Source organism: Gavia stellata, chromosome 3 (genome assembly GCF_030936135.1).
Source record: "Gavia stellata isolate bGavSte3 chromosome 3, bGavSte3.hap2, whole genome shotgun sequence".
In the NCBI taxonomy this organism is placed as follows: Eukaryota; Metazoa; Chordata; class Aves; order Gaviiformes; family Gaviidae; genus Gavia; species Gavia stellata.
In genome coordinates, this window is record NC_082596.1 from 48,214,056 (window position 1) to 48,235,118 (window position 21,063).

At 43.3% G+C, this 21,063-nt stretch overlaps 1 protein-coding gene across 1 annotated transcript in view; it reads left to right on the plus strand.

Annotated features, from left to right (window-relative positions):
• KLHL14 (kelch like family member 14) overlaps positions 1-21,063 on the plus strand; it is a 60,669-nt gene that overhangs the window by 24,829 nt on the left and 14,777 nt on the right. The window contains exon 3 of the mRNA XM_059815729.1: positions 20,818-20,907. Within this exon, the coding sequence (XP_059671712.1) occupies positions 20,818-20,907 (90 nt within the window). The remainder of the gene's footprint in view (positions 1-20,817; positions 20,908-21,063) is intronic.

Below are 21,063 nucleotides of genomic sequence, written 5' to 3' on the forward strand. Positions count from 1 at the left end.
TGCAGGTGTAAGACAGATGAGTTATTGGATGATCTGTGCCATTTCCGCAGCAGAGGCTGATGTCAGGCTTCTGCAGAGACATCTGACGAAGAAAGCTGCTGGTTTCTGGAGAAGCTGGTCCCTGCTATATCCTTGCAAGTACATCAAAACCTTTGACTCAAAACCTTCCTCCTGGATCACAGAACTTACCTTTTTCTACCTCATCTTTCAACTTGTGTTACGCAACTTTACAGATGGCTTGAGGATGACCATTCCATTTTGCAGCAACTTCCACAGCTTTGTTCCAAGGCAAAATGAAAACAAATTCCTTCAAATGTTTTTCAAAACCAGTGTTGTATCAGAACATCCCTTCTCATCTCAACAACTCTTGTAGGGTGGGGAAGAGGCAGGCAGCTGAGGTTTGAGTCCCTGCTTTGCTCAAGTCGGAGTACAATTTTTTAACTTCTGAATCCCTCATGTATGTCCCAATGGGCATTGCACAGCCCCACCAGAGAAAGCTTTGTCCTGCTTTGCAAGGCTAACTGCAAACCAGAAACTGCCGGTTAGCTACAAATAACAAGTTGCTATGACTTCACCGGTAAGTCCAGGTGAGCAACAGAGCATAGGTACTTGGGCTTAATGCAGCTCTAGAGGATCTGCAACATTTTGAGCCATCTCAGCCTATGGCCATCGTGTGTCTGCTATGAACACACGTATCCTGGTGCAGTAGGAACTGGGAGCTGCGTTGTCCTGTCTTCTGTCAAAAGCAAGTGTCCCACGTGGCTAGATACAGATTTCAGTGAAGTCACATAATTTCTAGTGAGAGGAAATAGCGCCAAAAATGTTCTCACCAGATCTGTTTGTAGAGGTCCCTTAATACTATTTGGCCACTGTCTCTAAAAAATCAGCCATCTGGAATAACTTCCACGCAAAATTATGTGGCATTGTGTGAATTTAGTGCTCACTGCAAACATGGTTTTCTGTTTCTTAGACGATTTCAGGTAAAATTTATGTGTTTATTCTTATCTAGTTGCTCTGGGATTTATGTAGCATTAATGGGAGCTAGGCATGTATGGAGAAGACAGTGAACTCTGGTGTGTTTCTAGTTGCTTACTTTAGAAAGCATTCCCTTTTTTCATTATCTAATGTGACATTTTATTTAGGTACAAATGGGTTGCAAACAGGATGGCAAAGCACTGCTAGCTGGGCAAAATGTAATCATAAAAAATTCTCATAGAAATCCTCAGACTTTTTTGAGAAATTGAGACACGGTTTATAAATTTTCTCCTCTCAAATGTTCCCAAAACAAAAGGCGGGTTCCTTCCAAGAAGTGTTTTGTACACAATTATTTGCAATACAGATTTCAGAAGCCTGCCTTAGCTTTCTCGGTTTTGTAAGTGCTATTAATGGCAAGAGGTGCACATTTTGCATCCTCATCTTTATTTGCTGTTGTATGTCCTTACTGCATTGTGGTGGCTCATTGTTTGTAGGAAGTCATTCTCTTTTCAATTTTCCTCTATTTTCTCACACCTTGATTAAGTTCCTTTCTCCCTTTCCTTCCCCATCCATTCCCCCTTCCCCATCTGCCCCCCTACTCCTGTACCTTCCCTCCGTTTAAGACAGAAATAAAATTTATTATGGACTTGAGAGGGGTTTTTTCTAAGCTTTCTGTCTCATACCAGGTGTTGTATGAGCTACTGCTTTCATTTAACTGAATGCTGGAGTAAGTATCTGCAGGAACAGGCTAATGCATATTTACGGGGATGGTTTTTGGTATGTTGTTTTGTCATATTTATGTATTGTGATTCTACTCCCAAATGGGGATTATGCTACTATAGGGTATGCAACTGCAGAATGACTGTTCACACCAAGAAAAAAAAGTGTTAACAAATTGAATAGTAATGAATTAACCTGCAGAAAAAGCATTTTGCCCTAGTACACAGAAACCCTGCATAACTAGAGCATATAATTTTAAATGAAGCAGGCTCTAGGAATGCCTCAATGGGTGTGATGTCGACAGTAGCTCATAATTCATGGATATGAATTATGGCTGAATATCAGGAAAAAACTTCCTGACATTGAGATCTATTAGGTTGTGGAATAATCTCCCATGGGAAATGGTGGAAATCCCATTGCTTAAGATCAGACTGAGCACTAGGAAAGGTACAAATCCTGGCCTGGCCTCAATCTTTTAGGGCAAATGAATTAATTGCTTTGACATATGCCTTCCCCTCAGTCTAGACAAGTAATGTCTTCTGGTATTTGTCGGGCAGGAGCAATAAAAGCAGCTGTAGTACCAACTACTCTACCTTGCCCCATGACTGTGCCCCCTCTGCTTGTGAATAGATCACACCCAGGGGTAAAAAATACGGGTGACTTTGAGCCCCCCAGGGGCTGCCCTGGAGAATCGCTGTGCTGGCTTCATGGGGGCTTGGCTTGAGACCTGGGGCTCCCTGCTTAGCTTGCAGCTCTGCTGCTGGGGGGCTCAGACCCACCCTCCGCATGTGGTGGAGGATGCCTTCAGTCCTCCATCTGGGTCTCCGCCAGTGCTGCCCTAAGACACCCACTGCTCTTGTGAGTTACCTTAAGTTAACGTGCATGAAGGGGTGGGAGGTGCTGTCACAGCCTCCCAGAGCAGTCTCTTTATAACAGGACACCAAGGCACGGTGTGGAATGCAGTAAGTCATGTCACAGGGTGTTTGAGGGTGCAAGGTCTAAGCAGGTGGTGTTGGTGGACTGGGGTGTGTGGCAAAAGCCTGATGGGGGTGGTCTTGTCTGCAGCGCCCGCGGGAGCCGTGTGTGAAATAAGCTGGGCTGTATTTCTGGCACGGAGGGGGCAGCTGGTTTCCAGCTGAGGTGCCCCAAGCTAAGCTGCATCCGTGAGGGCTGAGGCATGGGAGCGAGCCCAGCATCCCAGCCACTTGGCACGAGAAACCTCCACTCAGGCGTCTTGGGAGCTGTTGAGAGGGACAGCAACAGGGAATTGAGATCTTTTCCACCATGTGAACATGTGTTATCTGTGAACCTGGGTAAGCCTACCCAGACGCTCACTGAGCTCAGCAAACACCCAGAGCTTCCAGTGGCTGATGTGAGCCTGTCATTTTCAGTAACAAATTATCTGTGACTGAATTATTTTAAAATTTCCCATTTTGTTACAAGTAGATAATGTATTTAATGCACACGATTTAGCTTTAATTTAGGGGGAAAAAAGTCTTCGACTCTGAGATAGCTACAGCTACAACTATTAAATCATGCTTGTTTCCTTGTGAGTAAAAGCTAAACAGATGCAAGTGGAGTGACTGTTTTGCAGTGATGACAATAACCAGCACCTTAATGTAGACGGGTAGGTCAATGCTTTGATTGTTCTGATTATTTTAAAAAAATGGAAAAAAAAAAGGTTTGTCTCCAAAACTTGAAACTAGGAGATGGTAAATGCTCTTCCCTAGGTTAAGCAGGAAAGGAAAAAATGAGAGATATGTGCTTGCATCACTTTTGGGTGGGGAGGCTTGGCAAATTATGTTATTAGAAATGATTAAAATAGATGTAAATAGAATTACCATGATAAGTGGTGTAAGAGCCACGTTTCTTCTTTTCCCGTCCCTTCCCCCAGTTTTACACGCAGAAGAACAGAGTGCATGGCTCCGATCTGTACTCACCAGCAGCTGTTCTCTTGCTGGTCAAGAATTACAGCTGCTGTATGTGCACAGCCTTAACAAACATATATACCATATGTAAAAGATACTTTTCGGATTGAAATGACATGAAAGGAGTGTCAAAGAGCTGCCAGATCAGATCAGAACCAGATTTTTTTCCTAGATGAATCATTGAAGACTAACAAAAACGAAGTCCAATTAAAGATCATGAGGCAGTCTTCTGCCCTCATGCATGTGAAAGGCATTGTGCAGGCATAACTAAGGCAGAATTTGACTCCCAAATTAATTCATTTGCTGGATGCAAAACTGAAAGAAAATCCTTATGACCAGCTTATAAGTGTATATAATGAAAAATTACAACAGCAGAAAAATGTATTCGTATCATATCTCTAATTCAGGAAAGAATTAATCACACTGATGTTCAGCAGTGTGTTTAAATACATACTTAAGTACTTTACTAAGTACTGCCTGTAAACAGTTCTATATGACTGCATTAACATAGGGCAGAGTTTGTCTCTATACTCTCTCCAGAGAACTACAATTATTTTAAGCATTGTGGTAGCCAGTAGCACAGAGCTGGATGATCTGCAGTGTCCAAATCCCAGCCTTCTGGCTAGTCCCCGTGCAGTCCTTGTCTCCCAGCTGCATTACCACTGATGTCTGCACAAGCTCGTTTAAACATTGTTTTATTCAGCAGAATCACAACTGCTGGAATCAGCTGGGCATTTACTGTCTCCCATTAACTTCAGCTCCAGGAAAGAAAGATACATCCAGGGCAGAGGTGCCCCGTGTAAGGGTTTGTACAGTGCTCAAGCCTCCAACTTAAGTCTTGTTAACGTGTGGGGTTTTCAGGGGCTTTCTGCACTGGGGCACATTTCACCCGGCAAGGTTGGAGCCACTGTCCTCCTGTCAGCTCTTGGGCTGCCTCCAGCGCAGCTCCAAGAAGTGATCATTTCAGCACTCAGAAGTTTGATTTTTCTTAACTGCAAAGATTTAGGACAGCAATAAAGCCCTGACATAGCATCCCTTTTCCTGAAGCCATGATTTGGCTTCATCCCAGCTGCTTGATCTTAAAAGCCTGGCCTCTCCTTTCATGGAGGCAGGACTGCTGTGGAGAGGGGTTTCCACCCAGGTAAAACAGCGTTGGCACCCACCTGAAGCAGTTGCAGTCACTTGAGGGCTTTCATTTGATACTTTTAATATTGGAAAATAAGTTATTGTCCTCAGGGAAAATAACTGATTCCTTAAGAGAAAAGTCTTCTGGCTTTACATGGCACAAAACAGTAGCATTCAATAGAAATTAAGATACATGTTTAAATAATAGAAGGATTTTTTTGAATAATGCTAAACTTGCTGTTTCAGGAGGAAATTTTTTTATACGGAAAACTTCTATTGATCTAACACCTTCTATTGATTTAAAAAAAAAAAAAAATTTCCAGGGCTGGCCATTTAACTGTACGATACCATGGTTATTTGCCTCTGCTTCTGAAGTCACTAATTATCTTTTTGCAGTATGCAAAAAGTGTTCTTGAGACCTCTGCATTTCCCCTGATGCACAGAGGCTTTGTGGGGTGCTGGAGCTGCCCGCAGGTGCACAGCCGGGGACAGAAAGCCTCCTCCTCTTTTCAGAAGCAAGGCTGTAGAGGTAGCACCAAAGTACTGGAAGGCTAATGATTGCGCACTAATTCTGGGTGTAAGGAACCCCATGGAGGGTGCAGGCAGGGTGAAGGAGTGGCTGGTCTTGGTTGGTTGGGTTCATTGGAGGTTGAGGAGTTGGATGAGGAGGGCAAACGCCAGAGCTGCCTGTTGGATCTACAACTGGAATTCGTCCTGGGTGCAAAAATGTTCTGCAAGTGCGACAGGAAAAAACCACAAGCAGAGGAGAGTCTGGGCTATTAGAGGGGAGAAAAGTGAACTGTGTGGACCAAATCACACCACTCCATGAAATCTATGGATGAAATCTATTATGAATTTAATGTCCCTTCTACTTTAAATGTTTGTGGTTGTCCACTGGAGCAACCCACAGACAGATACTAAAAATCTGGAAAGAAGTATTTGATTTACCTATTTGTTGATTGTTTCTATAGGCCTTTTTAACATGTTGTTTCTTGCCACCAGTGCATACAGCACCTACTGAACTCAGGCCCCAGACCAACTGGGACCTTTAAAACAAAAGAGAACCTGAGAGTACACCAGTTCAGGCTAAGTCAGTAGCATGAAGTTAGTTCAGATATCGCTATACCATACCGCAACAATTTTGGTTTTCACAGTTCTACCCTGGGACTGTCCCCTCAGAGCGCAACAATAATACTGCCCTTTGTCATGTGTCTAAATAAAGCCTAACTGAGTACCTAATTCTGATTATTTCAGGGAAGTTGCTGCAGAGTTGCATTAGCAGTGTTGCCAACAATTTTATCCCTGATATTGCACATTTAGTATATTAAGACAAAGCTTTGTGATTCGACTGATTATTTTTTAAATGGGAAGGTTTGATCTTATTGTTGAAAATTAAAAGTAAATTTAAAGTAAATTGAAGAAAGTAAAATTGCAGGGGCATCAAGCATATGTAGTGTCTTGGATTTAGTGGTCTGGATTGTAATTTTTGAAAATGTTTTGGCTTATCAAGACTTGTCCTGTAGAGTAGGGAGCAAATAACTAAGCCCACAAGATTTATAATGTGATTTGAAGGCAAGATTTTTGCAAAAATGCTTAGTATTCGTGTTTATCAAAGCTATGTTTATGCACCCTGGTACTGCAATAGGAATGAACGGATTTGTGAACCTCCAGTGACACTGATCTCAGCAAGTGTCCCAAACAGGTTTTTGTAATTGCTCAGAGGTTCTACATTTTGCAGAACGCCAAGAAGTACTTCTTTATGTCAGAAAACAAAATAAATCAAAGGACTTACAATTTTGAAGTCTACATATAGCTGATCATATGGAGCTGTCTTTGCAGACTCAATGTCTGAAGTTCAGCTTTAAGGACTCTACAGAATTTTAACGAAGGTATTTCTCTAATAAAAACACCACACTGCTTCTTTGGATATGTATAGTCAGTGCAAAATTTCAGTGTTTTTGTAGTGCTTAAATAAGGTACACTGGCATAAGGAGTAGGCTGATTTCACCAGCTCATTTTGCAGGTAGTTGCTATTATTGATTGATTGTCATCTGTGGAATTTTTCTGAGTCTAAATCTTTTGTGATTTTGTTACGGTCAAAGGATTGCAAGAGATCCAGCTCATCTACCTTTCTCCAAGGTAGCACCTGCTAGTTTAGCCACAATGCCTGCTAGTACTCATATTCCTAGGTGGTTACAAATGTCAGGTAAAATGTGCTCTTTTAAACGATCTAATCAGTGCTTTAAGGTAGTTTAAACCAGTGGCTTTTTCTAATTGTGAGAGACTAGAAGCAATTACTGCTGCCCAGCTGATAAGTGGTGACTTTCACAAGCATAGTGCTAAACCAAAGCAATTGCATTGATCATCTGTGCTCTGTAGTATGAATCAAAACTGTTTGTATCAGTGGTAACCTAATTTGTGTAAAAACATATTTATTTTAGCCAGATGTGGATTGGCAGTGTCCATATGAATATATATGAGCAAATGCACTGCATTTGGGATTATATTCTGTCTTTATTAATTTATAGGAAGACTGCAAACTCCTCAGACACGATCGGTCTGTATTAATGTCCAGTAATGATGCACTGCACATTTCGTCATTCTTTTTGCAATGAATTAAAAAAACAACTCCTCAAGTGCACTTTTTTAAAATTTCCTTTGTATTTCTTTTTCTGCCACATTTTTTTCATCTGTTTCTCTTTGTGAAAATCTAAATTCATCAGGAATGAAGGTCGAGTTGAGTTTTCATCTGCAGGGTATGTGACAGGACATACAGACAGCTCAAATCTGTCTGCCCATGCCCATCTCCCAGTTCACAGCTAAGGTGTAATCCTGCCTAATAAAGTGCTGCATTACCACTTGGGTGTACCCCTGTGTGTGGCTCTTTCAAGATGGCTTTTGAGACACTAGCAGGGATATAGGCCTGTGCAGCGCTGGCTGTGACAGGCTGCAAAATGCAAGTTATCCTGTTGCTGGAGTAAAGACGAGAACTGAGGGTGTGCTTACCCTTGTCAGTACTGCTGCCCCATGTTAGGAGCATCCCCAGCAGCTGCCTTCAGGTAGTCGTCTTCTGCTGAGTGGGAGGAGGAGTTTCTCTACCCACACGAGGAAAGAAAAATAAAAGACTGACTTCAAAATGATCCTGGCTTTTTGCTTTCCTTCTCTTGGCCATGAAGAAGAAGAAGAGTCTGCAGGAGCTTGCAAGGCTGGGACGGGTTGTGAGAAGGTGCTGTGTACCGGTTCTAGGATAACTGTGTTTTCGTAGGAGGCTGGAAGAAGCTGGATGTTGGGAAGGAGTGCTTGGCTGTTTTTTATGTACAGATTTAATAATAAGTAGTGTTACTGGGATGGATGGTGCCTTGAGAGGGACAGTTCTTCTTGTAAGCAGTTGGGAAAGAGTGAGAGAAGGTGTAATTCAGCACCGGTGCGTACACAGGTAAATACCAGTCCATTCCCACATTCCTGATGGAATAGGCACGCTTCAGCTTCTGCGTGCCTTCTCCAAAAAATCATTCTTCAGGGAGACGAGAAGAGAGCTGTAATCTGGCTACCTTTATGCAGTCCAGTTTGGGATTAACCTTGAGTAAAGCACTGTGTTTTCATTGGAAAGGAGTGACTATTTTAGAAAGGATTCCTTTTTTTCCCTGTAATTCTGTAGGTTATTTTTTTGTATCACAGTTTCCTCACGTCCTCTTTCCCCTTCCTTACCCCTGTAATGAGGAAGCACGCTCTTTGTCACAAGCGAGCATGTTGTTTTACCCAGCTTCCAGATCATTATTAAGAGAGAGAGGGAGAGAGATTTGGCGGCGTATTGGTGGGGAAGGGAACTGTGCCTGCTATATTTCACTGGGACTGGCGCGTGGAGTAGAAAAGCAGATGTGTGTGGACTGCCAGAGAAATCGCTGACTGATCCTCACGCAGTCTGGGTTCGGGGAGCTGAGACAAGACGAGGCAAAGCAGGTATGACTGATAACCGTGCCAGAGCCTGAGCACCCGCCGTGCCCATTACAGGCAGCGGGAGCTGGGGAGGGCTCAGCATCCGCCAGGATTGATGCGCTGAGCGTTCGCCGGGGTTTGCGTACTCCGTTTGATTTCTTCCCTTTCACGCCGAACAGGAGGAACAAGCAGAAGTTAACTGCTTGGGAGGAAGCCGGCTATGTCTTTTTTTGTGCAGCGTTTCACCTCTTTGTTTTTTGGTTGGCTGCAAAACCTGAAGCCAAAAGATGATTGAAATGCCTCTCCCGGGGGAGGGGGGAGCCGAGCACACCGCGCCCCATCTAGTGGCTTAGCCTCAGACTGCCGGCGAGAAGGAAATGCGGCAGGAGGAGGAGGAGGAGGAGGAGGAGGAGGAGGAGGAGGAGGAGGAGGAGGAGGAGGAGGAGGAGGAGGAGGAGGAGGAGGAGGAGGAGGAGGAGGAGGAGGAGGAGGAGGAGGAGGAGGAGGAGGAGGAGGAGGAGGAGGAGGAGGAGGAGGAGGAGGAGGAGGGCTCCTGCAACTCCGGCCGTGGGCTCGGTGGACTTCGGACTCCACAGCAACTGGGTGGGGGATCCAGAGATGCTGAAGCAGCTGCAGGATAAGGAAGGCGTTAGCTGCCTGTCAGACGTAGGGTGGATCACACACAAGGGACTTGGACCAAGCTTGAAAAGAGCGTTAGACAGACGGTGTTATACCAAGCCCTCTGGAGTTAGGAAATGTGAGAATTAAGCTGCTTCTGCAACCTTAATTTGGCCTCTGTTTGCATAAGCATTAAGATACCATCTCTAATGATATCACACACTATTCTTTGTCACATGTCAGTGCACAGAAGGGACCGTGCTGAATCTCTGCCCACAGTATTTTGTTTTCTCTGTTGTTTGGCAAGTAGATCCTGTCTGTCACACGCTACCAAAATCTTAAGAAGACAGAATTTTTTCACAAGGTTTCCTTTATAGTGTTCACAACCACAGGGACCAACTGCTTCATTGGCATGTTACGGTATTTTTGCACCATCTTCTTTGTGAGGAGCATAGTCTGTCATTGTTCCCATTCTGCAGATGAGGAACAGAGGTGCAAGGAGGTTAAAGTCAAAGGTACCCTTTATTTTGGGGTGCCCATTTCAAGACCCTTCAGACCTTGCTTTCTAGTCTGCCTCTCCCACCTGCTTCAGTTAACAGCAGTGAGCACAGAGCGCTCCTGCCTATCAGACACAGGGATCAGATCAGGCTCTCCGAAAATGAAGCACACATAATTAGTGTTCTCAGAACAGGGGAAGCAGGTAGCTGTGGAAAAAATTAGCTTAAGGGACTTGTCTAGCACTACAGTAAAATCATGTGGCAAAGGCAGGGACAGGATCCTGTCCTCCAGCTCAGGGCACATCTGCCTTAACTGTGAGAAATCCCATCTGCTCCTGCAGCCCCCAGCCTCTCCCTCCACACCTTCCAGAAGTGAAGCAACCTCTTGCAGTCAGAGGTCTTGTTAGCTGTTACCTGGTTCATTCATAGTGCAGCTTCATCCCCTGTATGGCCATATGGTAGGTGAAGCTGTTGCTGGTGTTTCAAGTTCCTTTCCACCCAAACCCTATCCCATGGTCCCGTCTCCTCCTTCATGTCAGCGCTGGAACTCATGGGTGAGCCTGCTCAGGCCATTAAACCAAAATGGAAATATACTCTCTTGTTTTCTGGGTTATTTTTCCATCAGATTATTGCTTTGAAAGGGCTCACTGAGGGGTGCTGAGGAGAGACTGTGCTGGCACAAAGAGGGACCTGAATTGCCTGGGCTGTGAGAGGAGCAGGGCCACAGCAACATTGGGTTAGACCCATTCAAAGGGTTTGGTATCATGTGCTGAGGTTCTAGTTTCACAACTGCGATAAGCGTATACAGGCTGGTGCTGCTGATGGTACATCAGTCCTTCCCTACTTCTCATGGCCTTGCACTCCTACTAACTCCAATTTGTGAGGCCAGGCAGGGAAGCTTAGTGGGGAACAGATGTGGGTTAAATTCAATGCACCTTAAAAAAATAGTGTGGTTTCTTGCTTGTTTATTGCTTGGCTGCATGCATGCATCAGCCATCACAAGGAGTGATGGGACCTGGGACAAGAAAGGACGGAAATGTTTCTTGCAGTGGCAGCTTCTGCAGGTCTCCGGTGTTTGTGGGACTGAACATTCAACAAGATGGGCTGTTGGGAAGTGTCATGGTTAGCTGTTCAAGGGCCATGCCAGCATAAATAAACAGAGAGGTGCCAGAGGAGATGTGCGCTGCAGACTCTCATAATGGCAGTCCGTAACTTCTGAGTGCCCTACATCTCCTCGGCATTTTCATAGACTTGGAGGTGAAACTGCCTTTTCAAGGTATGCCAAGAAACAGTGAGTCATGTAGGCCGGCTTTGTAGATCTGCTGTACATATCTCTGTCTTTTGAGTTCAGGCAGTTGCTGGTCACAGTGGAGGCTATGCGCCTTGGGAACAGCGCAAGTTTCCACCCAGATGTGCTGACAGCAGAGGAGTGTGAAGAGTGCAGGACTTGGGGCTCTGGATCAGTACGTGCTGCTGTGTTTGCAGATTTTGCCATCTCTTCCTCCAGTCTGGGTCCCTTCTGCCATGTCCCCTCCAACCTGACCTGACCCATCCCTGTCTGTTCATTTCAGTTTCATTCCCTTCTTGAATTCAGTCTCCACCAGAACCTGGTCCAAGCCATGGTTACTAGCATAGGGAGTCCCAGTTTCGTTCATGCAGACTCTGTGTCTCAGTCCTTGCTTCCCTGCACCTAACTAACTGAAAAGGAAACTTTCATGTACAATACTGTTTGCAAAATTAACTTCTTCAACAAAAAATGCAAGCCAGTTGAGGATACTTAGTTATGTATATTTTAAGTATTCGGGATCGAGCACAACAACTTTGATGTACTCTACTGTACATGTCGAATCCTGCAGTCCAGGCATGGCCAGTGATTTAAATTAACCTGACCTTTCATCCTGTTTGTCAGCAGTCCATGACCATGCACTAGTGTGTGATTTGTGAATTATTTGTGATTCTTGAGCCCATGAATTTTGACACCACTTGATTTAAATAGCAGCTACTTGTGCTATGATATTCAGCTTGGTATTTAATTTTAAGAAACATGGTTTTGCTTCTGTTTCCTGACTGGATGCTTTCTAAATCCGTAAAGAGTTTTTGAGGAGACAGAACAAAATTTCTGGTATGAGTGCTCATACAGAGTGAATTTTTCTGATTGTTATGATTAGGCATCACAACACATTTTTCACAGCAGTTTTTCTGAAAATATTAAACAGTACTGTTATTATAGAAAGCAAAAGAAAATTAACATAAATTTAGTCCAAATCTATTAATAGATTTTTTTTCAGATATACATTCTGATTTAATCTTCTATGTATAGATTTACAAAGTAAGTGATCTGTGCCAATTTTACATAAGTGTGTGGTTTTGCTGCCCAGGTCAAGTTTCCTTCCCTGAATTTGAAAATTGTCTGTGGGTCTGCCATTTCCCTTCCTTGGGAGCCCATCTGTGGGGAGAAGTCTAGCAGAGCAACATTTCTGCCTGTTTTCTGTTGGAGAAACTACTCTTTGGTGTTACCTAATTCATGTAGATTGATTCCTGTGTTTCCTTCTGTATTTGTTTGTCCAGTGGTTAGTACATTTTAAAGTGCGCTCTTCTTGCCCATTCTGAGCAAAAAGAATCGTCCGTCATGGAAAAAGTGTCGACAGTAAGACACTCATGTCCTGGTACTTGAACGACCATTTTGGTGGTGATGAGAACATTAAGCTTTGCCGGAGCATCTCCAAGTGCTTTTTTTTCTCAGGGGGCTAGCAGGGACGTGCAGAATCGAGGGAAAATCTGGGCTGCAGTCCTTGCTCAGACAGCAGCGTTCCTGCCTATGGGTATGTGTCAGGGCACAGCGGGGCTGGTGGCTCCATGAGGACAGACCTCAGCATGGGTCTAAAGTCCATCCAGGAGACAAGGCCAAAGAGGGGACTGGAGACATGCTGCAATGTACCTACATGAGGTCCCTCCAGGCCAGGTCTGGGTGCCCAGGCCTGAATGAAATGGGGCTCCTGCACGCGTGGGCAAGTGGTGTTGGGGGACACCCCAGGCTGGTCAGGGCCATTAAGTCCTGTTGGTGCCCTCAGCACCCTGGCAGTATGTGGTCTGAGTGGCCTGTCCATTAAAGATAAATTCAGCCTTCTTGTGGTCCCTGGCAGGGATTCCCGAGCTTTCTTAAGGCAGCCTAGGTGTGTTCACATAACACTGCATGGACATTTCTACTGCTGCATGCTGTGCTTGAGCATGCTGGAAGTTAGGCATGTTGGAGTTTCAGACTTTTCTTCAGATACTTTCAGATACCCAGATGTCTTCTGGGAAAAAAAGCATTTTTTAAGCTTTTTTCCTGGTGGTAAGCACTGGACAGATCCTTCCACCCTCCTTTGCTTTATATCTGATGCTTTAGGTACGTGCTGGACTCTCTTGTAAACAAAACCTTTTGTTTGCAAATACTGAGGTATTTAAAAGGAAGAGTCCAAAAATCCATAGCAGTGCAATTCTGAAGGTTTCAATTTATCTGTTATGACTGAACTTAAGTGTATCGAAACTGCTATTTTAATATGGTGAAATATGGGCACATTCCTCCTCCATGTAGATTTTTCCAAATGGAAAATCGCATTTTTCTTCTTCTCCCGGAATGATTTCAAGACTTAGTGGGAAGAAAAAAGCCTTTTCGTTGCTCTAAAATAATATGTTGATCAAGAGGGGAGAGCAGCATAGGAAGTACTGAGACCGAGAGAGAAAATAGTGAAAGATTCAACTTTTGGGGCAGTGAGGATCAAGTAAGATCTTGCTGCAAGTCATGAATTCTTTCAAAGACCCTGAATTCTTGTTAAGTCCCTGAGCAGCACCAACAGGATCTGGCCAGGAAAACATAAGGAGTGGTTGTGGTTGTCCTGAGCTTGGAAGGTTACCTTCAGAGGAGACCAGGAGAATATGTGCATCTCAGGGTCAGGTAGAAATTGAGCCACGAATGGGTGCAACTAGTCACAAGCAGATGGGCATTAACACACCACTCCTGGTCGGGATCTTCCGTCCTGTGGCGCTTTTAGAAAAGGGAAAGCGTGTCCTTGAGATGATGTCTTGGAGGATCTGAAAGCCTCCAGTGGGACAAAATAGTATTTCTTTCTGGAGCTTTCTGGTAACTCTGACGTGGTTTTCTCCCATCAGGGACTATTCATCATTTTGTTCTGCGAAGTGTCCCACATGAATGTTTCATCGTGAGACTGTTACAATGTGATGAGATGTCATCCCCCAGTAATATATGTTGGGCTCTACTTTAGAGACCATAAATCCAGGTCTGAGTAGGCAGGTACACAGCATATTCTACCAGGGAGCAACCATCACTGACGTAACGTTGCATAACTCGCAGTGGTGGACAATAAATGTCTCCTGATAAACGGTGTGTGAGAATCGGTGGGGCATCTGGGTAGCCAGGGGCAGCCTTCAGCAGGTTGGCAGGTAAGTAGAGGATAACAAAACAAGAGGAATTGTTGCTTTAAACCTTCCCACAGGACCGTGCTCTGCGTCATGCCGAGAAGTTTGGTGTATTCACTTACATGTGCTTCTCAGACGCTGCATCGGCAGTTCAGCTGAATGGAGTCATTTCCATGGGGGAGGCGGCAAGGGGGCGCAGCAGAGTGTGCATAGGTTTGCTATACACTGCACCAGGAGGATTGTGTCAGGATTTTGGAACAGGAACATCAGTTTTTAAGGTGGGAGTGCAGGATTGTCCTACTTTATTCAGACACTGTTGGTCCGAGTAGACAGCTTTATTTTATTATTCAAATGAAATCCAAATGGGTGCCTGCAGCTTTGAAAATATATGGGTAAAATTTGTTCTTGCAAACAGCCAAATGTATGTGTTGCTGAAAACCCAATAGAACATTCTGCCATAGGGTGAATTTCACCCATGGAAGCAGACAGGTCTGTACTCAGAACTTGCATCCAAGTAACTTTAAAACAATTTATTTCAGGGGCGAGCTGACCATGCCAGCTATTCCTGATGTTATTTTTGCCTGATCTGGTGCGTCAGCATGAATTTAAGTGTCTTATTTCAGATACTTACATATGAAAATTTTAGCCCATTAAAACAATTAAACTGAGAACCCCGCTGAACAGGTCTGGCTGGTGTTATTCCAGAGAATGTATCAAAATAATAACTCCTGACACTTGAGTGAAAAATGTGATATTTTCATTAATAAGTAATATCTTCGTCATGTGAAATACCTTAATTAATACAAAATACCAGTCACTATGCTGTGAATTATTCCAAGGACTTTCATCTGCTCAGATAACTTTTTCTTAGTGCTTTTGTTATCCTGAACTGAGGATAGGTTTGGGGTGGCATTTTGCCTTTGCTTACTTGCAGCCTCAGGTGAAGTAGAGGCTGTGTCCTAGATGAACTCTGCTGGCCTGTGTCCAGCTCACATGTGATGGCTTGAATGAAGTTGCCACAAAACTGGCACAGGGATGAAGAAGAGGTTGTGAAGTTTCTAGCTGAGCTGATGGAGTTCTCTGTGGTGCAGCTGGACCACTTGTTTTTTCTCAAAGATGACTCTGAGGCACAGTGCTTCGTCCTGATCATCTTAGCATTTTCTGCTTCTGGTGACTGTTGTTGGCTTTTCCTGGGCTTCCCCCACTGAGTTGAGCTCAGACTCAAGATTGGCATTGGTGTGTTACTAGAAAAAATACTTTCCAAGTATTTGCTTGAATTTGAGGTGACAGGGTGCAGTTTGTCCATAGGAATGTTAACAGAGGTATTTGCCATCTACTGTTGATTATTATCCTCTTTTAACTTTGTTTCATTATCTTTTGAGCAGAAAATACCAGTGGGTGAAAAGCTGATGCCTTTAAAGTCAACGGCAAAATTCCCACCGTGTTCACAGAGGCTAGAATTTCATCCTTATTGTGGTCAGTCTTTCCCCACAGTTATTAAATAACAAACAATTGAAGTGAACAATTCACAGAGGCATCCTAGCGTTTATTTATATAACCTCCTTGGTGAGAAATAACAAGTAACATACACTAATAAATGCATAGTCTTCCTGCAAATGATCTATGAACCAAAGAAAGGTGAACAGTAGCTGATATTCTGTTCTTAAGAAATAATTGGACCAGCTGTGGTCTGGCCAGCATTTTGGGGAGAGGGTTGGAAATGAAATGAACATTGTGTTGGTGCCATGAGCACACCACAGTCTCCTAAAGTGAGTTTGTAGGTGCCTTCTGTACTGGAAAGAGACATCTTCTCACGTTACTCTGCCCTCTGGAGAGCCTTGGAAGTAACCAGGTTTCAAGTAGCACTAGTTGAATATTATGTAGCCAACAGGTTAGGCTGTTAATATTGTGGAAGGTCATTATTGACTCCATATGTCCTCTGGTAATGACATCCTGGTTCTGGAACCACGCTCTTCTCTTGTGTCATCTGCACAGGTCATTAGACATGATAAGCATGACTTCTTGGTGTGTACTGAGTCTTGAAGGGGCTACGCTCAAGCTCTGCATTAGCTGCGGAAGAGATTTCTTGGCTTTCCTCACAGTACTTCCTGTATGCCAAGCAGCTGAACGGTTCAGGGCAGTGAAAAATCTATGGATTTTTTTTTTTTTTTTAACTTTGAGTAGAAAAATCAAGTGCAGTTTCTGAAAGGAGGTTTTAGCAGAGCAGGGGAATGGCTATGGGCTGTATCACAGCTTTCCAATCTCCTGGGACTGGAGCTCATCACTACTTCTGTCTTGAGAAATGCCATTCCTGTTCCTTCTTCTTTCCTGCTAGTTAGTGTTGAAGTGATGACAGACAGGGGAAGGTAGGTTGTAAGGAGAAGGAGGAACTGATGGCCCCTTTATGGAGAACAACCAGATGCTGTTTCCTAAATGTGCAATTGTTGGCAGAAACCAAGCAAAACTGCACACATTATTGTTTGTTAGGTGGGTGAGGTGTGTCACTGCCACCCCCATACAAAAGTTGGAGGTGCCTTTGGAGCATCATTGCATCTGGCTGACTTCATAGGTATTATGGTTGAGAGTGTTTGGTTTCATGAGCGTTTGGCTATAAGCTGTAGAGTCTGTTTTTGAAAGTAGGTCCCAGAACATTATCTGGTGCCTTTCATGAACTAAGGTTTGGCATATGTGCGGAGGTTTTGCCTGGGACAGCTATCCTGATGTGCAGAGTGCTGCTGTGTCTTTCACCTGCATCTGCGTTTGAAGAACGTCCATGAGTGTCACCTCCTGCACAATGTCTCTGATGTTTGTGTAGTGAAATATTTTGTAGCAAACACCACTGCAGTCTTGGACTCCACTGCCTTCCAGATCATTCTCAAGTATAAATTGCCCATTTGGTTTTGACCTAGAAAGCTCTGCATGTTACATATCTGTACCTGAGAAGTTGTGTCCCACCTTACTGAGGGTCTGCTACTGATCATACACAAATTGCATGGGAAGGGACCTGGTGGGGGTGTTGTTTTCTGTAGGGCTGTTTCGACTTGTTTGTGCTCTTGGTCCAGGAAAGCACAAGCTTGTTGACCGGGGGCCTCCCGAGCTTTGGGAAGTGTGTGTGAGGGGCAGGGTCTTAGAAGAGGTGGCTTCTACCCGCTCAGACTAACGTGTTTATATCTGTCTGTCTCACATAATTCTCTGGCACCTGTCACCTTGGTAGCTAAGCATGTTTCTCAGATGACCATGGCTTTTTTTCATCTTCTCCTCTTTTTAATAGACTTTTCTCCTTCCTTTTAAATCAGTCTTTAATAAAGTTGAGAATTCTTGCACAGGGTTTTATAAACATGTGTTATTAAATTTTAAATCTGTTTTGAAAGTGCCTCTATCCTACTCCCTCCTAGTAAAGTGACCTTTTTAAATGGAGGGAAGTGGGTTTAGATGACAGTCATGATAAATGCGGTCATGTTCACTCAATAAAATAAGGCCCAGTGCATTTGAGGATAAATCAGTGAAATGTACAGCCCCACCTGTCTGTCTCCATCATTCATTTCCACTGTCACTTTCACAGTGGCTGATGGATCACAGTTGCTGTAAAATTAGACAGCCTTTAATCTCATTTCATCCTGATTAGCTTCTCCTTACCCTTTCCCTCTAACTCACTGACTGACACGCTAAAAACTCACACCGGGCTGTGTTTGAGCGTGGCGTACAAACTTCTCTTCAAATACCCTTTTTGTGGGGCAGGCAGGTGTTCCACTGAGTTGAAATCGAAAAATGAGAAGATGGGATTTTCACATTATTAAAGCAAAATAGCAGACAAAGGCTCATATAAAATTAATGAAAGCAGCAGCCTGGCCAGACCGTGTGATGGGCCAAATTCTTCCTGTTACACCCTGGCAAGCCCAGTGAGTCTGAGAAGATTCTTCCTACTAGAGGCTGAATTTAGCATGCTCATGGCCACATAATTTTGACTATATCTATGAAAAGTTATGTCCTGTATGGGAGTGTGTTCATAAGGAATTATGGCTTACAGCACAAGTTTTCTGGTGCTTTCAAGGGGCGTTTTATGGCGGTAAAAAAAATTGCTCATTCCCATAGTTTTGATTTTTGTGTAGAACTCATGATTCTGAGGGACCCTGAAAATGGTCAGGGAGAAAGACTGCCATGTTGGTGATTTCACAATTTCGGTGCCAAAACTCCCTCTTTCTTAGATGTCCACAATGTTGCTCTGTCCTCTCTGTTTTGTCCAGCCCCCTCCAGCCCCGTGGGCAGATTGACGTACAGAGTTTTCCCCAAAGCTCTGTGAGAAACAAAGGTCATAGTAAAGGTCTGCAGTGTTTTACTGCAGTCACCTTACCTTCTGAAACCCAAATACTACCCTCCTTTCTAAGGCAAGCTTCCCTTTAGCTTTCCTGTGAGCTACGGATGGTAGTTTGGGTCATTTGGGCCCAATCCTGTATCAGTGGGAATGTTGCCATCAAGTTAAGTAGGAGCCAGGATTAAGCCCTTAGTTTTCAAAGTTTAATTATCACCATGAGTGTGGGAGTCTTATTGCATAGTTTATATGCATGGGAACAGCAGAAAAGCTTAAAATACAATTTCTTCCTCTGCTGGCCCTGTTTGTGTCAATATGGAGGATAAATAAACAGAAGTGTTTGTAAAAATGAAAACACAACATGTGAAAAATACGCATATGTGCTGCCTGCAGACAGTACTGATAAATGCTAGATCTCTTCAGATTGACCAAAGGAAGAGCCTGGTTGGGAGTACAACCACTGGCCTGGACCTCATTTGAAACCATAATAGAGCATTGGATGAGGTAAGAATTGAAGCCCCTGTGGACTGATCCTGGGGATTCTCTTCTTGAGAGGAGGGTCCCAAAAAGCATCTAAGGAAGACAGCAAATTTCCCATGGGAGACCCAAATTCATTCTGTAGTACAAGCATCCACAAAATCAAGGGAAGTACTGGGTTTTTGAAAGAGGTAATTTTAAAATGAGATTGAAGAATGCGATAAATAGGATATGGGGGGCTAAGAAGATAACAAAAATCTTTTCATTCTTTTATCCCACTGTAGGAATCTATAGGTAGTATAAAATCTTATGCAGTGCCTAGTATACGATTACTGTCCAGTTATATAAAGTGTACTAGTAACAAATAACCTTAATTAATGAACTTTCACTGTACCTGGCTGCCCAATTTAAGAACTGCTTCACTTACATGACTTGTAAGAGCACAGACTATGAAAATGATATTCGACCTTTACTAGAAACTAAAAATGTACCTTACTTATTCATCATTGCCTTGGCAAAAACTTCAGTAAGAAGCTTAAATGATCCCACTTGATCTTTAAGAAAATGTGTCCTAAATAACAAAGCTGTGCGTATATCTTCTTATTATTATTTGCATATGCTATACTGCACAACTGCATTCTGAGAAAAATAAAAGATAATAAAACAAATGAAATGAGAGATATATCACCCAAAATAATCCAAGTGTGAGATAGGCTGCCTCTTTTTTTTTTTTTTTTTGGCATTGGCAAAAGAGCACAAAGTAAGAGCTGGCCCTGAGTCATATTGATTTCCCACTGCACTGGTTTCCTAAGTGCTCTGTTGATCCGTGTCAAGCAATAAGTTCCCTGCCTGTACATGCACATCACCTCCCCATTTGTCCTCACCTAGATTTAAGGTGCCCATATGATGAGCTGAACAAGGACATCATTTTTCCTACTGGTGTCACTGGGCCAAAACTACTCTATGTGGTATGATAACTAATGCTGTGTAAGTTTACATTTACCCTATAACATCACAATAGTGCTGTATGGCACACCGTAATAATATGTGCAGATTATGTGTATATAAGTCCTTATTTTTGTGTCTTAGCATTTTCAGTGGAAGATGTAAATTTGAAAAAATAGATTATTGTGACTCTAGTTAGTCCATAGTAATTGCGACACCTCCAAAAAAAAGCGATATTGCAAACCTAATGCCACAGTTTTGATCTTTGTTAACAAAGGGCTTCCAGATTAGATGAATAGAAAATGTGTGATTGTGCTGCTAATGACATTGTACAGGAAATTAAGCGTATACATTTGGAAAAGGCATTAAATCAGCAGGACCTTAATTTAAAAACTTAAAACTGTATGGAAATGCAGCTTGTTCATTGCTGTGTAATAGAAAGCTACCGAACACACTGACTCTTCTTGTAGAAACATTACCAGCAGAACAAAGCTGGGCTGAGTTTTTTTTAATGTTTCCTAGCATACTAGCATTCCTAGCATCTGCTTATTTGCAGGGAAGTATCAGGCAACTTCACCCCTTTTTACAAGTTGTTTTTAGAGCAGCATATACGGCAGTTAGGCAGGTGGCAGGGCGCCGAGGGACCAGAATTCCAGCTTTTTTTCTCAATTATTTGCAAAATTGAGTAACGTAAGATTACTAATAAGTGGCTTTGTCTGCTGCTACTTCAATGGACATACACACTTGGGGTGATGCATTCCTTTATTATTTCATATAGATTTAATCCCAGTGTTGTATTTTGTACCTTTGGAAATATTTGATGGAATCAGTGCCCTGAGCTGACAAAGAATTCTTGCTTTACTTGCAGTTATGCCATATAACAGTGCCCATCACTGTGTCGTGGAAGTGGAAAACTTCTTGTTCGTGCTGGGAGGAGAAGACCAATGGAACCCTAATGGTATGTATAGAATATTAAGAGGCACAGGCAGCATCTGCCTTCCTCTGTCTGTCTGTCCATCAGGTCAGCTGATGTAGTCATTAGCAAGGGATTTTGAGGACCCTTAGCCTAATTGTTGAACCTAGTAAAAGCTACTTTTAGATATTGATGTAATAA